Source organism: Notechis scutatus, chromosome 1, assembly GCF_049901735.1.
Source record: "Notechis scutatus isolate UNSWTSFEM ecotype Mainland chromosome 1, rNotScu1.2, whole genome shotgun sequence".
NCBI classification, from domain to species: Eukaryota; Metazoa; Chordata; class Lepidosauria; order Squamata; family Elapidae; genus Notechis; species Notechis scutatus.
The window spans coordinates 247,510,133-247,526,244 of record NC_142009.1 but is presented as its reverse complement, the minus strand read 5'-3'; the positions used below and the strand labels follow the sequence as shown (position 1 = coordinate 247,526,244).

Below are 16,112 nucleotides of genomic sequence, written 5' to 3'. Positions count from 1 at the left end.
TACCAGCTTCATCATTAAGGTAGTCTTCTTGTCTTCCTCTCCAAAAGTTTGATTAATGGAACTTGGATGAAACATTCTTGTTTTTCATACGAGACTTTCTTGTGGTGTCTCCAGATGTACTGAGACCAGTTTATGCAGGGCTGGATTAATTGCATTCTATTTAGACCAGGGGTCTTCAACCTTGGCCGCTTTAAGCCTGGTGGACTTCAACTCCCAGAATTCCCCAGCCAGCTTTGCTGGCTGGGGAATTCTGGGAGTTGAAGTCCATCAGGCTTAAAGCGGCCAAGGTTGGAGACCCCTGATTTAGACCATGATATTAAAGTTATCCAAAATAGTTGGACCGAGCAAAGGCTTTTTAATTATGGGACACATTACAGGCTTCTTTAGAGATCACAGAAGCACTTCCTCATTCCACAAATGTGGGAGGTCTTAACCAGCCACAAAGAGCAGGAATCCTCTCTGACAAGTGGTGGAATTACACTGTAGAGTCTCCAGTGAGTCTCAGGAAGTCTCTGCTCTCTTGAGACTCACAGGCTCAAAATTATTCACTGGCCCAGATTACTTCAAAGATACGGCCCCAATCATTTCTGTTGGTATTGTCCAACTGCTCTTGAATTTGTTTTGTTAGCCAAATGCTGCAATGATGTTTTTTTCAAATGTGAGCAGTTTTTCCTCTAAAAGGAAGCAGGTTTCTTAAAAAGGATTCTTGGATGGCATTTAGCCAATGATCTTTTTAAGCAACTTTTCCTAAAAGGAAGCAAGCAACTTTTCCTAAAGGGAAGTGAGTTTCTTAAAAAGGACCATTGAGTGGCATTCAGCCAATACAATAAGGACCACAAAATACTTATTTTTGCCATTCAACTATCCACTCTAAGTTTGAACGTGACTCAGACTCAAAATAAATCTTTTTCCAACAGTGCTCTACGTTTCTCCAATACTGCTCCATTTTCCTCCATTTCAATATACTACTCTGTTGCAATCTGGCCCCTCTGGATGATTCTTTATTACAGAGAGTGACCACAGTGTCAGCCAAACTGCCTACCAAATCCTCATGAAACTCCCCAAGAGCCATCTGAAAATCCACAGGATCTATTAGTTACATTCAGTAGAAGGACTCAATCTAATAGATCCTTCCCTTCTATGGAGGGGATATTGCAAAGAATTATCTGTCCGTGATGAGAGACAAAGTCCTTTCAAATCACATTTGGTCTGTCCTGAGCTGAAAACTCGATCTAGAATGTGGTCTTTAATGTGTTCTGGATCTTTGATTCATATCTGTCATGGTAGCTATGAACCTCTGGACTATTCTATACCCCTTGTGGTGGGAAGGTAGATTGATGTCCCCAACACTACTGGCTGGGGAACTCACCCACCATTCCAGAAATCAGCTTACATAGCCCTGGCATAAATGCCATTGAATGGCAAGGGGGAATGTTACCCAAGCAGCAAACCCTACTGATGCTTCTGGCTCAGCTGCACAAAAAAAGGTCCACATCACTACATCAGATTATTTGTGACATAAAGCCTTTTGATGCAACAACTCCCCCCTTCTACATATACACTTGATATTTTACTAAATCTGCAAAAAGTGTATATTTCCTCCAGCAAATATTTTATACACTGTGTAGTTCCAGAGAGCAGAAGTATTTTTCTGCAAGAAACTGTAAATAGGCTTTATTGCCTATAGAAAGGAATATCAGGAGCCCTAATAAGAACTATAAATAGAGAGGATGATTCCCTAAGGAGACAGAAAGCATAAAGCTGTGAACATCTTGGTCACAGCAAGATAGTAACTCAGATGCTGCGGAAATAGTTAATTACTTTATAAAGGATGCATAATTACTAAAAATTGAAAAAAAATTATGCAGCCTTGCTTAGTAAAAAAAACGTATTATACATCAGATGGGCTGAAAGTCTCTGAGTCACAATCTTTCCTACTCATCCCTTATTCCAGACATTGTATTAATGGCAAACAACAACAAAAAAGAGTCTGTGAGTCACAATCTCTCTCTCTCTCTCTCTCTCTCTCTCTCTCTCTCCCTCCCTCCCTCCCTCCCTCCCTCCTCTCTCTCTCTCTCTCTCTCTCTCACACACACACACACACACACACCACACACACACGCACACACACACACACACACACACACACACGGATATATCAGCACATATGCATATAAATAGAGCATAATAGCTTTCCCCAACTTTGTGTCTTACTAAGGGTGTGGAACTTTACACACCAGAATTCCCAGACAGGCCAAGTATGAATTGTATGAGATAATTAAGCCCACGTTGGGAGGCAACCAGCCTGCAGAAAACTTCTTAGATTCCTAGAACCAATGTGAACTTGACTAATTATGCCTGGGGACCACATAAGTGCAGACTCCAACAAGTCAACTTCAGCTTCTGTTCACTGCATTGATACAAGTTTTTAGCCATACTCTGGGCATAGTACATCACTGTTTTCTCCTGGGATATTTTTTGCAACTTCCAATTTAGTCTACAGCCTTGGGATTTCCTGTAATAATCAGCTTCAAGTTCAACTCTGCTAAGCTTTTTTGGACGTCAGGCTAAGCTCATAACATCCTGCAGAAATATTAAAGGACAAAGATTATTTAAAGAATAATTTTCACTTAATATTGTATAGAGACAAAAGAAATCACACTGAACTACAGGAAAAGTAAAAAAAAATTCCAGTATGTTTACATATACTCTGTTACAACTTCCAGAGATATCCACCATTCAAATACTACCTCAATATGAAGACATTAGATATTATGGTACCAAGATTAAGCCATACAATGCTAGGAAAGAAGGAAGGAAGGAAGGAAGGAAGGAAGGAAGGAAGGAAGGAAGGAAGGAAGGAAGGAAGGAAGGAAGGAAGGAAGGAAGGAAGGAAGGAAGGAAGGAAGGAAGGAAGGAAGGAAGGAAGGAAGGAAGGAAGGAAGAGGGTGATTGAGTATCTGGTGAGCAGGAAGGAAGTCCTGTGATACAGAGTAAGCACATCACCTACCTTATTTACAGCCTTCTGTCTTTCTATGTTTTTATGAGGAAGAAAGTTTCCTTTCTCCTCTTTGTCATTGCTTAGGCGCACTTCTTTGTCGTTAACTTAAAAGAGCTCCATTACTACATTTTCTAATGACCCTCATTCTATATCAAAGCAAACCCAAAACACTAATTCAGATGCTATACGCAGATTAGATTTCTGTAAGTCATTATGGCTAGCAAAGAGAATATATAAGTAGATTTTTGTGATTCACTAACTTTGAGGTGCCATTTGGGTGTCCCAAGCTAGGTGTTCATTATGCAATTGTCCTGTTTGTTTTTATAATTTAATTTGGGAAGTGAGGGATGTGTTGACTAAGTATAATATTCTTCTATTCGTGACTCTCCTAGTCTTCCATATTCCCTATTGCTTGAATATTCTTCATTCTTTCTGATTATTTTTTTTAAAGGAAACTGAATCTGTGCAATTTTCTGACTAGCAATATTAGCTGCAGCAGACCTATGTGGCTTGGTGTGGGATAACAGAAAGCAATGGTTTGTGTATAATTGAGTGTCAAAGGAAACGTGGTATCTGTACACCTTGAGTGTTTGAAACTCAGTTTACTCTAGAGGTGTTCATTGGAGCACCACTGTATTTCTGTTGCTAATACACAAATCTTCTTTGTGTAGTTAAATAAAACCCAAGCATATCCACCCATAACAAATCATAGCAAAACATTTCCTTATACAGAAGACTGTACTTAGAAACATTAAAACATATATATTATTCTCATCAAAAGGTCATGTTTATATTTTACTTCACCAGAACTTAACTTCATGAATCTTCTGTAAAGGCATTTTAATATCAAGAAGAATTGCAGAGATTAAGGTGCTATATCCCCTCCCAAATTTGCAAGACATTTCTAATGTAGAGGACCAGCAAGAGAGAGAAAGAAAGAGATTTTGAGGGAGAAATCACATTCTACTGACACCAAAATGCGTAAGTTATCTGAAACAGACTCCTGGGCACAATGTCCTCATACCCAGAACATCCTTGAAATTATACAATAGTCTAACATCTGCATGAAGACGCATTGATGAGGAAAAAGTTCCTGATCAGTGTGTGTGTGTGTGTGTGTGTGTGTGTGTGTGTGTGCACGCGTGTGTTTGTAGCTGTTGTTCATACCCATCACCCCAACTATCATAGTAGAACACAATGTCATGGGAGAAGCCAATCCTACAGGTGACCTTAAGTAATAGAGGGATTGAATTCCACACATTGGAAAACATTAGTACATGTTCTAAAAAATGCCTTTTTCACATTTCTTTAGCCAAAATCCACTCTGGAATTAAAAACAGATTGCACGTCTGCTCTCTTGAATGTTCCAACCTTTGTCACCTGGTGATACCTTAAATCTGGAAAAGGGATACCAGAAAGACTCTTCTCTGTGAGACAACTGGCTCCACAGGGGGTCCCTGGATGAGATTCAGGAAATGGTTATTAGCTATCAAACCCTTTGTGGCCTATGGCCAGCCAGGCTATTTGTCTCCATTTTTTGTGGAAAACATCATCAGATTTGTCAGGGACGGCATGCTCCAGATGACTTCTGTCCATGTCATCTTGCTGGAGTAGGAGTCATGCCTTTCCTGTGGTGGTGCCTGCTCCAGAGAGCAGCCTCCCTCCAGAAATCCAGATGGCCCCAACCCTATTAACTCCCATAAAGGGAATTAAAGCCTGGCTTTCCCCCCAGGCATTAGGATTGTTAAATGAGCTTTGCTATGAGTTGGCTGATTGAATTTATTGCTCTGGTAAATTTGGAGTTATTTTTCTTCATCCTGGACTTTGATTATGTGGATTATTGGCTCTTTAATGTTATTGTTTCCTGTTTTTAATTTCGTATAAACTGTCCAGAGTCATTGCTATGAACAGCCCTGTCTGTCTGAATGCACATTCATCCATCTGATCAATCCTCTCGATGCATTAAGAAGCAAATTATTTTTTAAAGTTGCATAGTCCATTCTGTTCAATTAACATTGCAAAGAGAACTAGAGAATCCAAAGGAGGTATTTGGCAAGCCAAGAAATATTTCAGTTTCTTGGAATTGAAACGAAGCAGTGACAAAGTAGTGGTTGGGTTTCTGTGAACATTGCCTTGCAGCCAACTTCTAAACATTTCTGATACTTGGGCTTAATTATTAATTCTATTTTTGCTGCAACCAAAATAAATCTAGTTAGACAATAGCCACTGGTCCTCCTTACAACCGAAAAGAATATTTGAAATTATGCATGTATGCGTGTGATTCACTTCACAATCTGCTCACTGAACAAGCAAAAATGAAAGGCCAAGGCAAAAAATGCCTAGATGGAGAAAGGAATGCCACACCTAAAATTCCTAGGAGTTATCTGCCAATGCACATTAACAGCAACAATGATGAAAACAAGCTTGTTTCTGATGAATATTTAAAGTATTCAGCCATTTATTCAAAGCATCCATTATCTATGAAGGAGTTAATTTACACTACAAATGTTCAATTCCCTTTCATTTTCTGGTCAATGAACCTACTACATTAAGAATAGCCAATAACTCTTGGGAGAAATGTTGTTTAATAGGTCCTGGAAAATGTAGCAGGTTGTGAAGAATTGTGTTTAATTCTTGTAGAATTAAACATTCCAAAGATACACGCAGTCAGGCACTCATTTTTTCATCTCTATCTTAGCACTAATACTTAAAATATGGGTCCATAAATCACATGCGTGTATATACTTTTAAAAGAAAAAAATATTGAAATGGATTTAGTCAGTATTCCTATTAAATATTAAAGTTGTATCTGAAACCAACCAAACCAGGATAAATATATCTGATTATATATGTAAAATACATAGAACTATGTTCTTCATTTTAGCAAGAACATGTGAATACATGCCAATGGATAATATAATAAAAACCATCCAAATAATTCTAGGCCTTCTTTCTATTCTCAGTCAAAAATTCTGATGGAGAAATCTCATTCCAGACCAACTTTCTATAAGTCTATGACAATTTGGTGACACAACCACTAGCCTAAAACAATGGGGATGTCTAGTTAGAAATCTTTGCAAAATTCAAGTATCATGGCAATGTGACCAAAGAATATAATAGCTTTGGACCTCTAACAACACATATTTTAATTATCTTGATAAATACATTATAAAGGCAATGCCTTTAGTTAGCTTTTCAAATGATGGAAAAGACTACAATAAACTGAGCACATTGTGACAAATGCAGAAAGTTCATTGAATCTAATTTTCATTTTGATTCCTCTCAGAAATTTATACATTTGCCAGAATTCTAGTTCTCTACATCATATGCTTTCAAATAGTTTTTAAAGTATGCCCCAAAATGCATACCCAAATTTAGGTCAGCCCACATTTGCCAGGCAGGCATGTTTGCTCTATAATATTGCAAAGATGGAAGAAATTGTCATTTTAATGTTTTATGATAAACGATTAAGATCACCTTTCTGGCTCTTTGACACCAAATAGCAGGACATAAACACAGGAATAAATAAGGATTTGAAGCATTTAACAGTATTACGCTAATGGCAGGTATCCTGATTGAACATACTAGCAGTTTATTGTTAAAATATAAAGAGAATGCTTCCCAAACTGTAAGTCACTTCTGACAATCCAAGGCAAAATATGGATGTATGTTTATATAACCAAAGGTTTAAGGGTGGAGATATTAAGGTTGGGTTGGAAAAAGGGAAATAAAGTCATTGTGGAAAGAAATCCAATATACACCGGAATTGTTTTCTCTACAGTGTGGTCTAATTCAGGAAAAACAATACCTAAGAGACAAAAACCTATGAATGTTTTGATAAAAAATTGATTACATAAAAAAGTTAAAGCTCTCCAGATGTTTAACCATCATATGTTGCCCTTGCACAGCTGATTCAAATAAAAGGGTTGGCACTTCACTTAGCAAAGCTTTGTAGTCCTGCAGAGTCCTGGGAATGGGGGCTATTGAAAGAGAGAGAGAGAAAAAGAAAGACTTCAAAAGAAAAAACAAGGAAGTCCAGTTGCCTCCAGAAAAAAAGCACCTTTGGGACAACCATGACCTGGGTGACTGAGAATCTCTACAGACTTTTAGGCTATTGAAAGGTTTGAACGAACAAGGAAGGCTCTGAGTAAGTACTGTATGAAACTGGAGCTCTTCTAATTAATGCTGTTGTATCGGCACTGATTTAAGAACTTTAGTAAGCCAGTAAGTGCAGGGCAAGACAAGGTAGGTTGCCTTCCTCCCCTAGAATGACACAGCGATTGAGATGAGCTCATTCAAAGGGACAAGCATCTTCTCTAAGCTTAATATTTACATTTCCTCAACATTACCCATTTTGCTCCTCAAAATAAAGTTTGGGGAAGATAAGACACTCTTAGTGTAATTTCTTTTACTTTGTTGGCCGATATGAAAATGAAACCACTCAATTACTGGTCAGTATCTGAGCAGTGATTAGCTAAGAAATCCCAGCACTTCTTTCTGGCAGGAAGGGACTGTTATGTTTGTGCTACAGCAGGGGTGTCAAACTCAAGGCCTGCGGGCTGAATTTGGTGCTTAGATCTTGCCCACTGGGCAGCCCTGGAAGTAGCGAAGGACTGGCCCATGGTGCCTGCCAGCAAAAAATGGAGCTCGGGAGGCTTGTGTGTGGTCCTCCCAAACTCAGTTTTTGCTGGCAAAGGGTTGCAGGAAGTGCTCAAAGCTGAAAATGGAGCTCGGGAGTCTGTTTTTGTTGGCAGAGTGCTTGGGCCACCACCTGCGCCCCGACATGAATGATGTCAACCTGGCCACACCTTCCCTGGCCATGCCTACCCCAGCCCCCCAGGTCAAACACAACCTTGATGTGGCCCTCAATGAAATTGAATTTGACACCCCTGTGCGACAGGCTTGCAATACAGAAGTGTCTTTAGCATCATGTTGCCTAAAATTATGAAAACCCAATATCCAAGTTCTCCTTTGTTTTAGTTCTACAGTCAGAAGACTTGATTTCTGGATTGTTGCTCATTTGTTTAATCGATCACGAGAATCTGAGCCTTTTGAGCCTTAGTTTCTCAAACACATTTCCTGCCTCTTAAACACAGTAAAAACTTTAATCACAGTAAAAACATTATCAGCAGTTATAATTGCAATTGAAACTAATCAAATTGTCTCATAGGTAAAAATGGCAGTCTGAAGCTTTCATTATCCTTTAAAAAAAAAAAAACTTTACGTTTATAAAGGAAAAAGAGATCCATTTAGTGAAAGGGAAAAGTTAGAAATGTTACCAAAGCCACCATTTCTCAAAATTCAGATGAGAATCTGCAAAAATTTGTCAGAGTATATTCTATATTTACACTACAGGATTCCATTTCCAGATAGGAAGGAAGTGTCATATGATAGATTTGAGCACAACATTGTAAAATGTTACCACTTATACAACAATGAGGTCTGCAAATATCAGTGCACCCACCAGATGGCGGTGTTTTCTGGCTTCTTTCTGCCATCTAGTGGTCGCAAAATGTTTATAGTACATACAGGTAGTCTTCAACTTACGACAATTGAGCCCAAAATTTATGTTAAGTGAGACATTTGTTAAGCGAGTTTTGCCCCATTTTCTGACTTTTCTTGCCAATGTTGTTAAGTGAATCACTGCAGTTGATAAGTTAGTATATTGATTATTATGTAAATCTGCCTTCCCCATTGACTTTGCTTGTCAGAAGAGCGCAAAAGGTGATCACATGACTCTGGGGTGCGGCAAGAATCATAAATGTGAACCAGTTGCGAAGCACCTGAATTTTGATCACATGAACATGGGGATGCTGCAAAGGTCAAGACTAAAAAAAACAGCCATGTCACATTTTTCAGTGCTGTTGTAACTCTGAACGGTCACTAAATGAACTGTTGTAAGTCGAGGACTACCTGTATTTTGTAGTCATTTGGCAACATTTTAAATGTCTTTCAGGAACATAATAAGAAAGCCCACACTGAGTGTAAGAAGCATTGTACCAAAACCAGAAAGGCAGCAAAGGTGAAACTCTCCGTCTCCAATGCAGTTTGTTAAAAAGGAAGAACAGATGCAACAGTATTTAGGAGAACTGAATTTATTTCTTAACAGCCACATTAAAAAGTTAAACATTAAATCTGTGCAAAATACAAATTTTCATGTGAAATTTTTATAAACTTTTTTTTTTAAAAAAAAGAACACTCTAACAAAAAAGTTTAATTAAATTCCAGAAACATTTTAAGTGACAAGGAGTAGAGGAAGAGAATTCCCACTGGTATTGTTTAAGAGATGAGTAGATCTGCAATAGAAATAAGTAAAGTAGAGAGAAAATTTTCATTCAGATGTCCCCCATACCCCAAACATGCAGAGAATTTGTGTTAATCACAGCAAAAAAAAAAAAAAGGTACCATTCTGTTAGGATATATCTGGATCCTTTCCTGATCTTTCCTTTGGGAATCCAAAAGAAGCATCTTTTTAAGACTCTTCAAGTGGTTTTTAAAAGCCTCCACTGATATTTTTTTAAAGTATCTTTTTTTAACATGCTAGGGAGCCCCCAAATCCTTCAAAATGGAAACTAAAGCAATCAATATAACTCTGAGGGTCCTCATATTTATGAAGAGAATTATGGTTTCTGAATGTGCTAAGCTTTGGGTGATTCCGGATTCATTACAAAACATTAAGCAGATATTGATCATTAAAAACCAGAAAAGGTTTACATTTTTAACAAAATCCAAATTGAATATTGTTCTTCAGCATAAAGTAAGCAGGAAGAGTGGTCTAAATTTCTAAAAATTCTGAAGAAAAGAAAAACCGATTTTGTTTAGCATACTTAAGATACTAAAACCAGTTTTTTACTTTGGAAATAGGAACATGACACATAGTTGGATGAGTAAGAATTTTAATAGCATATGATTGTCTTTGGGATTCTCTATTCAGGAAGTATCAAATATGTCATCTCCAGTGTTTTTTTTCCTAGCTTCTTTGTACTATCTACTACTTTCACGAATCATAAAATCAGACTGATTCCTTCCAATTCCAGAATATTTAGAATTATTCTCCTCCTGAACAAGCAGAGAAATCCTTATTTCTACTCTCAACTCTACCAATAATTAATAAACCTGGTGTGTTATCCAGCTCTGCTCCATCCTATCAGACTATAAGGCTGGCAGAAGGACAGGAAAAAAAGCAAATTGTAAACAAGAGAACCCACTAGCAAATGACAGAATTCTTCTTCCTTTTCTTATGAAAATAGCCTTGTCTCCTAGAGGGAAAATACATATCTTTCTCTTGCAAATACAGTTTGTCCTCATGATAGGAGTGGTAATAATTCTGCATAGAATGTCTTTCCGTTTCAGAGTTCTGAGAGACCATTTTGAAAAAAGTAAAGTAATATATCACCTTAAGTACCGTATTTAGTGCTTAAGATATGTTTCATAATAGCTTTCTCAATCCTCAGTAAAAAGAAGATAGAACAGGATTGGGAGGGGGATACATGGGAGGGGGAGGCTGTTCTGTCTGTTTTGTCCTACAGGCCTTTACATTTATAAGCAGAAGCTTGTAAAAATGTGTATTATGCTGATGTCACAGCAGCATGAATTTGAATTTCATATAGATGCATTAAAATTCCTTAAGGAATGAAATCTGTGTCTTTCAGTTTCCAGACTTTACTTAAATCTTTGTATTGAAACAATCAGGGATTCGTGTTTTAAGATTACTTTCTATATAGTTGTTGCTAAAGTGATTTGTAAAACTAAAAGGCCATTCTCCTAATCATTTTTTCCTAACATTTAGTAGACCAAGACCTACAATTTAAGGAGATGCAGATGCCTGAGCACAACTTTAATTGCTGCAAAGAAGGAATTAATAAAAACATAGAAATGCCTCATGATTAAATATAAATAATTTCTTTTTTAAAAATAAATTTGGAATTCATGCAAAGATAAGGACTACAATGCAGAGTGGGAACACTTGGAAAGAAGCAAGTCAGAAGTTTTGGATTGCCAGCTACAAAGTAGGGTAAGTGACCATGCAGATTCTTATTTTGGATTTAGTACACACATACACACACACAAAACACACATTCTTCTCTGGTATTTTTAAACACTAGTAGGGAGTATTAGGCATTCATCGCAACACGAAAAAAAGGAAGCATAGAAAATCTTACACTAGAAATGGTTCAGCCAGTTAGGGGCTGTAGCACTGGAATGTTGAAATGAACTAAAGACAATGTAAAATATTGGAAAAAGAAAGTAGTCAGAACAAGCTAACTGTAAATCTTTGATTACATAGCACTAGACACATTGCACTGATACTGTAAGGTATAACAAATGAACAGTAATTCGTCTTTCTGATCAGCCAAAAATATTAAATAACCACATTTATTACATTTCAAGTATCAAATAATAGTAGTTATCAAAGACTCTTTGAAATAGCAACAGACTTCAAACAATCAACTTCAAATATGATTAAGTCAAAATAAATGATTCTGCATTTATCTGAGATTGAATTTGGATTTACATGTACAATATATTGGTCACATCTTTTGTAACCCCAAAGCCACCTCTAAAGCTTTCCAAAGAAACCTTCACTGAATGTGGAAATGACAAGGAAGTAACAAAATACCTTAGCCAAATAGAATATGGTTATTTGTGTACACGTGACTGGACATAACGCAAAAGAAAATTCTGGCCTTTTTACAGTGATCCAACATACCTTGAGTTTGGAAATAGTCTCCCTTAGAGTGAGATAAACAACTGAATAAACAAAATTGTACTGTGTAATGATTATCAGTGGCTTCAAACAGTGTAAATGGACCCTCCTTTTCTGTGCATTGCATTCAAACTATTAGATAATACCGGAAGCGCTTGAAGTGTTTCATTTGTGATAAAGGTTTGATATACAAATCAGCTGAAATTGTAATCATTAACTAATGATTGTACAACTAACAAGTCAAATTATAGACAAATAAAATATGAACATAATTTAACAATATTGAAACTTTTTTTTAATGTAAGATACAGTGAAGTAAGCAGTGCAAAACGTATTTGTGTTGTTCTCTTCACCCTTGAAGTTGCCGTAAAATCATTCATAGATTTTGGGTGTACACTGGCTATTCTGACGCTTAATTCCCTGAGTCTGAGATATGCAATAGCTGAATTGCAAGAATGGCAGCAGTTATATATATATATATATAGTAAGCTGGTTACAAGCGGAGAGCCAACCTTTATTCAGGTTCAACTTGTGATACAGACTGCAGAGTTGTATCCATCAGCCAATACAAGATGCTACTAGATCAAATTTCCCTTCTCTTACACCTTCTTAAATGAGAATTAGAAACTCTGAAAAAGGCGTTGGGGGGCGGGTGAGAACACCAAAAACTGTTGCATAAGCAGAAACTATGTGCTAGGGAGACCTTGAAATAACTACAAAGACATTTAGTTTGTTAATTGAAAAAAAGGCATCAAATAAAAAATGCAGGAGGGTTTTATGGGGGGGTGCGGAAGGAAAGGATGGGTTCACACATTTAGAGCTTGCCATCATGTGTTGATAAATGGGAGGGATTCAAATTGCAAGGGCAGGAGGAGGAAATAATATATAGACAGCTGGGAAAACATGGCTGGGGAGCAAAGGAAGACGAAGCAGAAAGGCAAGGCAGAAAGATCATGCTTAGATAGCCAGGCTGGAGATGAGGAGTGGGGAGCCATGATTTTACTAACTGGGAAGAAACAGGCGGAGTTGCCCAGAGTCAGGCTCAAAGCCATAGTGGGCAAGATGAAGAGATCAGAGCAGGAAGGTAGCAAGAAACTGGTCTTGCAGGAGAGTGCTTTGGAAACATAGGGTGCCACAGTAAGTGGCCTTTACAAGTCTATATGGTAGGCTGCTTTCTTCTAAAAGAATACCAAGAAAAACATGGCAATCAGGGGAAAAGGAACTTTAGTGATGCAGCTGCTGGTTTGTCGAGACAGAGTGAGATTCAAATTTGTAATCCCAGACCAACTTGAATGGTTGTCAAATACCATCTTACTCTGCCTGGCCAAGTCAGTGGCCACACCATAGGCAGTGCCATTGTATGGCAAGAGGGGGTAGGTAGAGTAGTCTCAAAAGACTAGTCATGTGAGAGTAGGAAATATTATTTACAGCTTCCCTACCTCTGCTGCTCATCACTGCAGAAGAGAGGTGACCAGAAAGTCCAAGGGATAGAGGTTGAAGGTCCAACAAGCCTTTCCATTGTTAAAAGAAGCCTTGTTTATTGGTACAGCAGTAACCTGAGTTTCCACAGTCCACACTGGCTTCTGATAATTCAACTTCCCTTTCCACCCTGTTCTTCCCTGGATCTAGTCCCTTGCTCCATGGTGCAGACATCTCATCTGTCAGGTAATACACATTTGGGCGTACTTCTTAGGAATGGAGGACCTAAAAGCATCATTGGGCCTAGACAAGCTAGCAGCAGGACTGAGTTCTCAATGGATTCTGGCTTTCTGTGCACCTGATGGCACAATTACTATTATAGAGAAGAAGGAACTCATTGGTTTTATTCATGGAGGGGTGTCACACAAATCCCTTTGCTGTTTCAGGGAGTTCACAATATCACAGCATGTGAGTAGGACCACCTAAAATTCTAACATGTAAGCAAATAATTAACAGAGCAAAAATTAACCCTCTTTTAAAAATATTAAAAATAAAAGCCTCTTTTCATCACCATTGTTCATTTAATTAAAGATTATTGTTGTGTACTGTGCTTAACACTACATCTCCCCATTCCAATGAAATAAATAGGACAATTTTCCAAGTAGGAATCCATGAGATTTAAGGTGAAAATAGAACAGCATGTATACCAGTTAATCCTTTAACAGGCTAGCTCTAAATTAAATCTTTCTTGATGGGTTTTATGAAGTTGTTTTTATCCTGTTTAATGGTAAGTTAATATTACATTATACAAATAATATTTATGCAATTGAATAGCCACAGGATGGGTATAGAGAACCAGACATATAATCTAGGAGAACTATTTTTCTATCAGCCAAAAGTCAAATTGGTTTTAGTTTCAGGAGCCAATTATCTGACCCTTTTATAGAATGAACAAGCCTCATAATTGGACTTTGTTTTTACAGCTATTTCCCAAGACTTTGAAGAAGCATGTATTCTTCAAAGATAACTTAGGGCAATAAGACATTAAATAAAAGGATCCTATTAATTATTTTTTATCTTAAATTTATCCATAGATATCTCCTGTGTAAATCATCTATAATGGCAAAAATAAATTTAAGGCCCTATGGTGCCTATACCTTTTCTCTTTCAGTCAAATGTGGCTTTTATATCAAGTGAATATATTATAATTCTCAGCCATATCCTAATTTCTATGACACTCTATGGTGTCAAAAAGAGCTATGAAGTCAGTAACAGAAACTGAATAATTATCCCTCTTTCTCAAATTATTCCATTTTTATACTATTCTGATCGTTACAACTTTCAAATGATTGACTGAGAAAAACTATTCTAACACAGATACATCTTACCTTCCATATCAGCTCTGGGTTATCTCTAATATAAATTAACAAAATTGCCCCTTGATTTGAGAAAAAATAAATATAGGCTATTGCTGTACTTTGGTTTAGTTTAATTAATGTCTTAATATTACTCTTTGAATTCATTCATAAATATTACAGAAAATGCCCAGTGTTCACAAAGGGTTTATCAAAGAGACGTCAATGTAACTATTATGGGCTAAGTATACATTTGAACTTTAAAAAAAATTGATGAAGACAGTAGCCCCATAGACAAAGCAAAAGGTAGAAAAAGGTATGTGCCACATTCAGTTTTCAAAATAAACCTCCACATAATAAAAATTTGCTATCTCCCTATGTATGAAAGTTCTTCCTTTCACAGTCATTAAAATAAGAATATCAAAATGTAAACATAGAGGAATATATGTTTTTTTAACTAGAAATAGATTCATGTAATTAAAAAAAATCTATAAAACTATCCTTCATAGCGTCTCCATGGATGGGAAATGAATTCGGACACTTAACATTCATGATCCAATAATAATAATAATAATAATAATAAAAATGATTTTACAATTGCACCATGGAGCTCTGGGCTCATTTAAAGCACTTACTGAATTGAAATATTTATTTTTGTGCAAAACCCCAAAGCTGTTTGTTTTGGAAATCTGAAAGGCACAACCAAGATTCAGAAGAACTTTAAAGCTTGAAAAATTTCTTCACCGATTCAAGCATATTGTCATATGACAACTCCACTTCCCCGTAAAAATTGCCAAGTAACTCATGAAGCACAAAAAGGAATGGCATGCTAATGCTTAGGAGTTCATACAAGTAGACATAGTTGTATGCATTGTCCCAGAAATGAAGTCTGGTTGCGTGCAGGACACCATGCATCCAGTTAGAGAGGCGTCTCGGAAGATCAAGCAGATCCCTGGTCACCTTAAGAGGCCAGCATAGAGCTTTCCCAAAGAATGAAGGCAGGATACCTGGTGACCGGTCTTCTGAGCTGCTACTAGTAGCAAAAGCACTTTCTGAGCTAGTTTCTTCACACATGGGTTCTTGATGCCTCTGAAGTCCTGCTTCCTCCTTTAAAGAGAAATAGATTAACAGGATGTTCATCTTCAATATTTCAAATATTTGTTTAAAAAACCATTTATTTATTGTCTACATTTGTGCCTTGCCACGATTCAAAGACTTTCTAGATTACTCAAAACTCCTTGCAAAGAAATGTTTTGCAATCTCCAAAATACAATTTACTGTGTGTCAATGCTTCAACTTAGAAAAGGACCGCCCTGATGGCCTACTAACTCCAAAATAAGTAAGGGAATTTTTTCCATTGAGTTCAAGTTATAAACAGATATCAATTTTCAGAATCAAGGTAGACATAAAGGTCACGTCTTATCTCCTCCCCCTAGTGTCTCCTTTCAAAAACTAATAAAAAGCCTTAGAGAGGCTGCAAGAAAGTTAGAATGAGAATGCAAAGGATATTTAATATTTTCTCATCTTGATAAACAAAAAAATGGCAGCCCAGGGAAAGAAAACATGTCATTGAGGTTATTTTCTTTCTTGTTTATCATCATATGCATCATATTTTCCAGTCAAAATTGAA

At 37.0% G+C, this 16,112-nt stretch overlaps 1 protein-coding gene across 11 annotated transcripts in view; it reads right to left on the bottom strand.

Annotated features, from left to right (window-relative positions):
• MICAL2 (microtubule associated monooxygenase, calponin and LIM domain containing 2) overlaps nucleotides 1-16,112 on the bottom strand; it is a 149,199-nt gene that overhangs the window by 62,253 nt on the left and 70,834 nt on the right. For 7 of the 11 annotated variants that reach the window (XM_087950957.1, XM_026664837.2, XM_087950954.1 and 4 more), the window contains one exon: nucleotides 15,490-15,589. In XM_087950957.1, the coding sequence (XP_087807083.1) occupies nucleotides 15,490-15,589 (100 nt within the window). Of the gene's footprint in view, nucleotides 1-9,080; nucleotides 9,298-11,165; nucleotides 11,217-12,488; nucleotides 15,590-16,112 lie in introns of those variants that run through there. The other 4 variants (XM_087950959.1, XM_087950961.1, XM_087950958.1 and 1 more) reach the window with 2 other exon arrangements.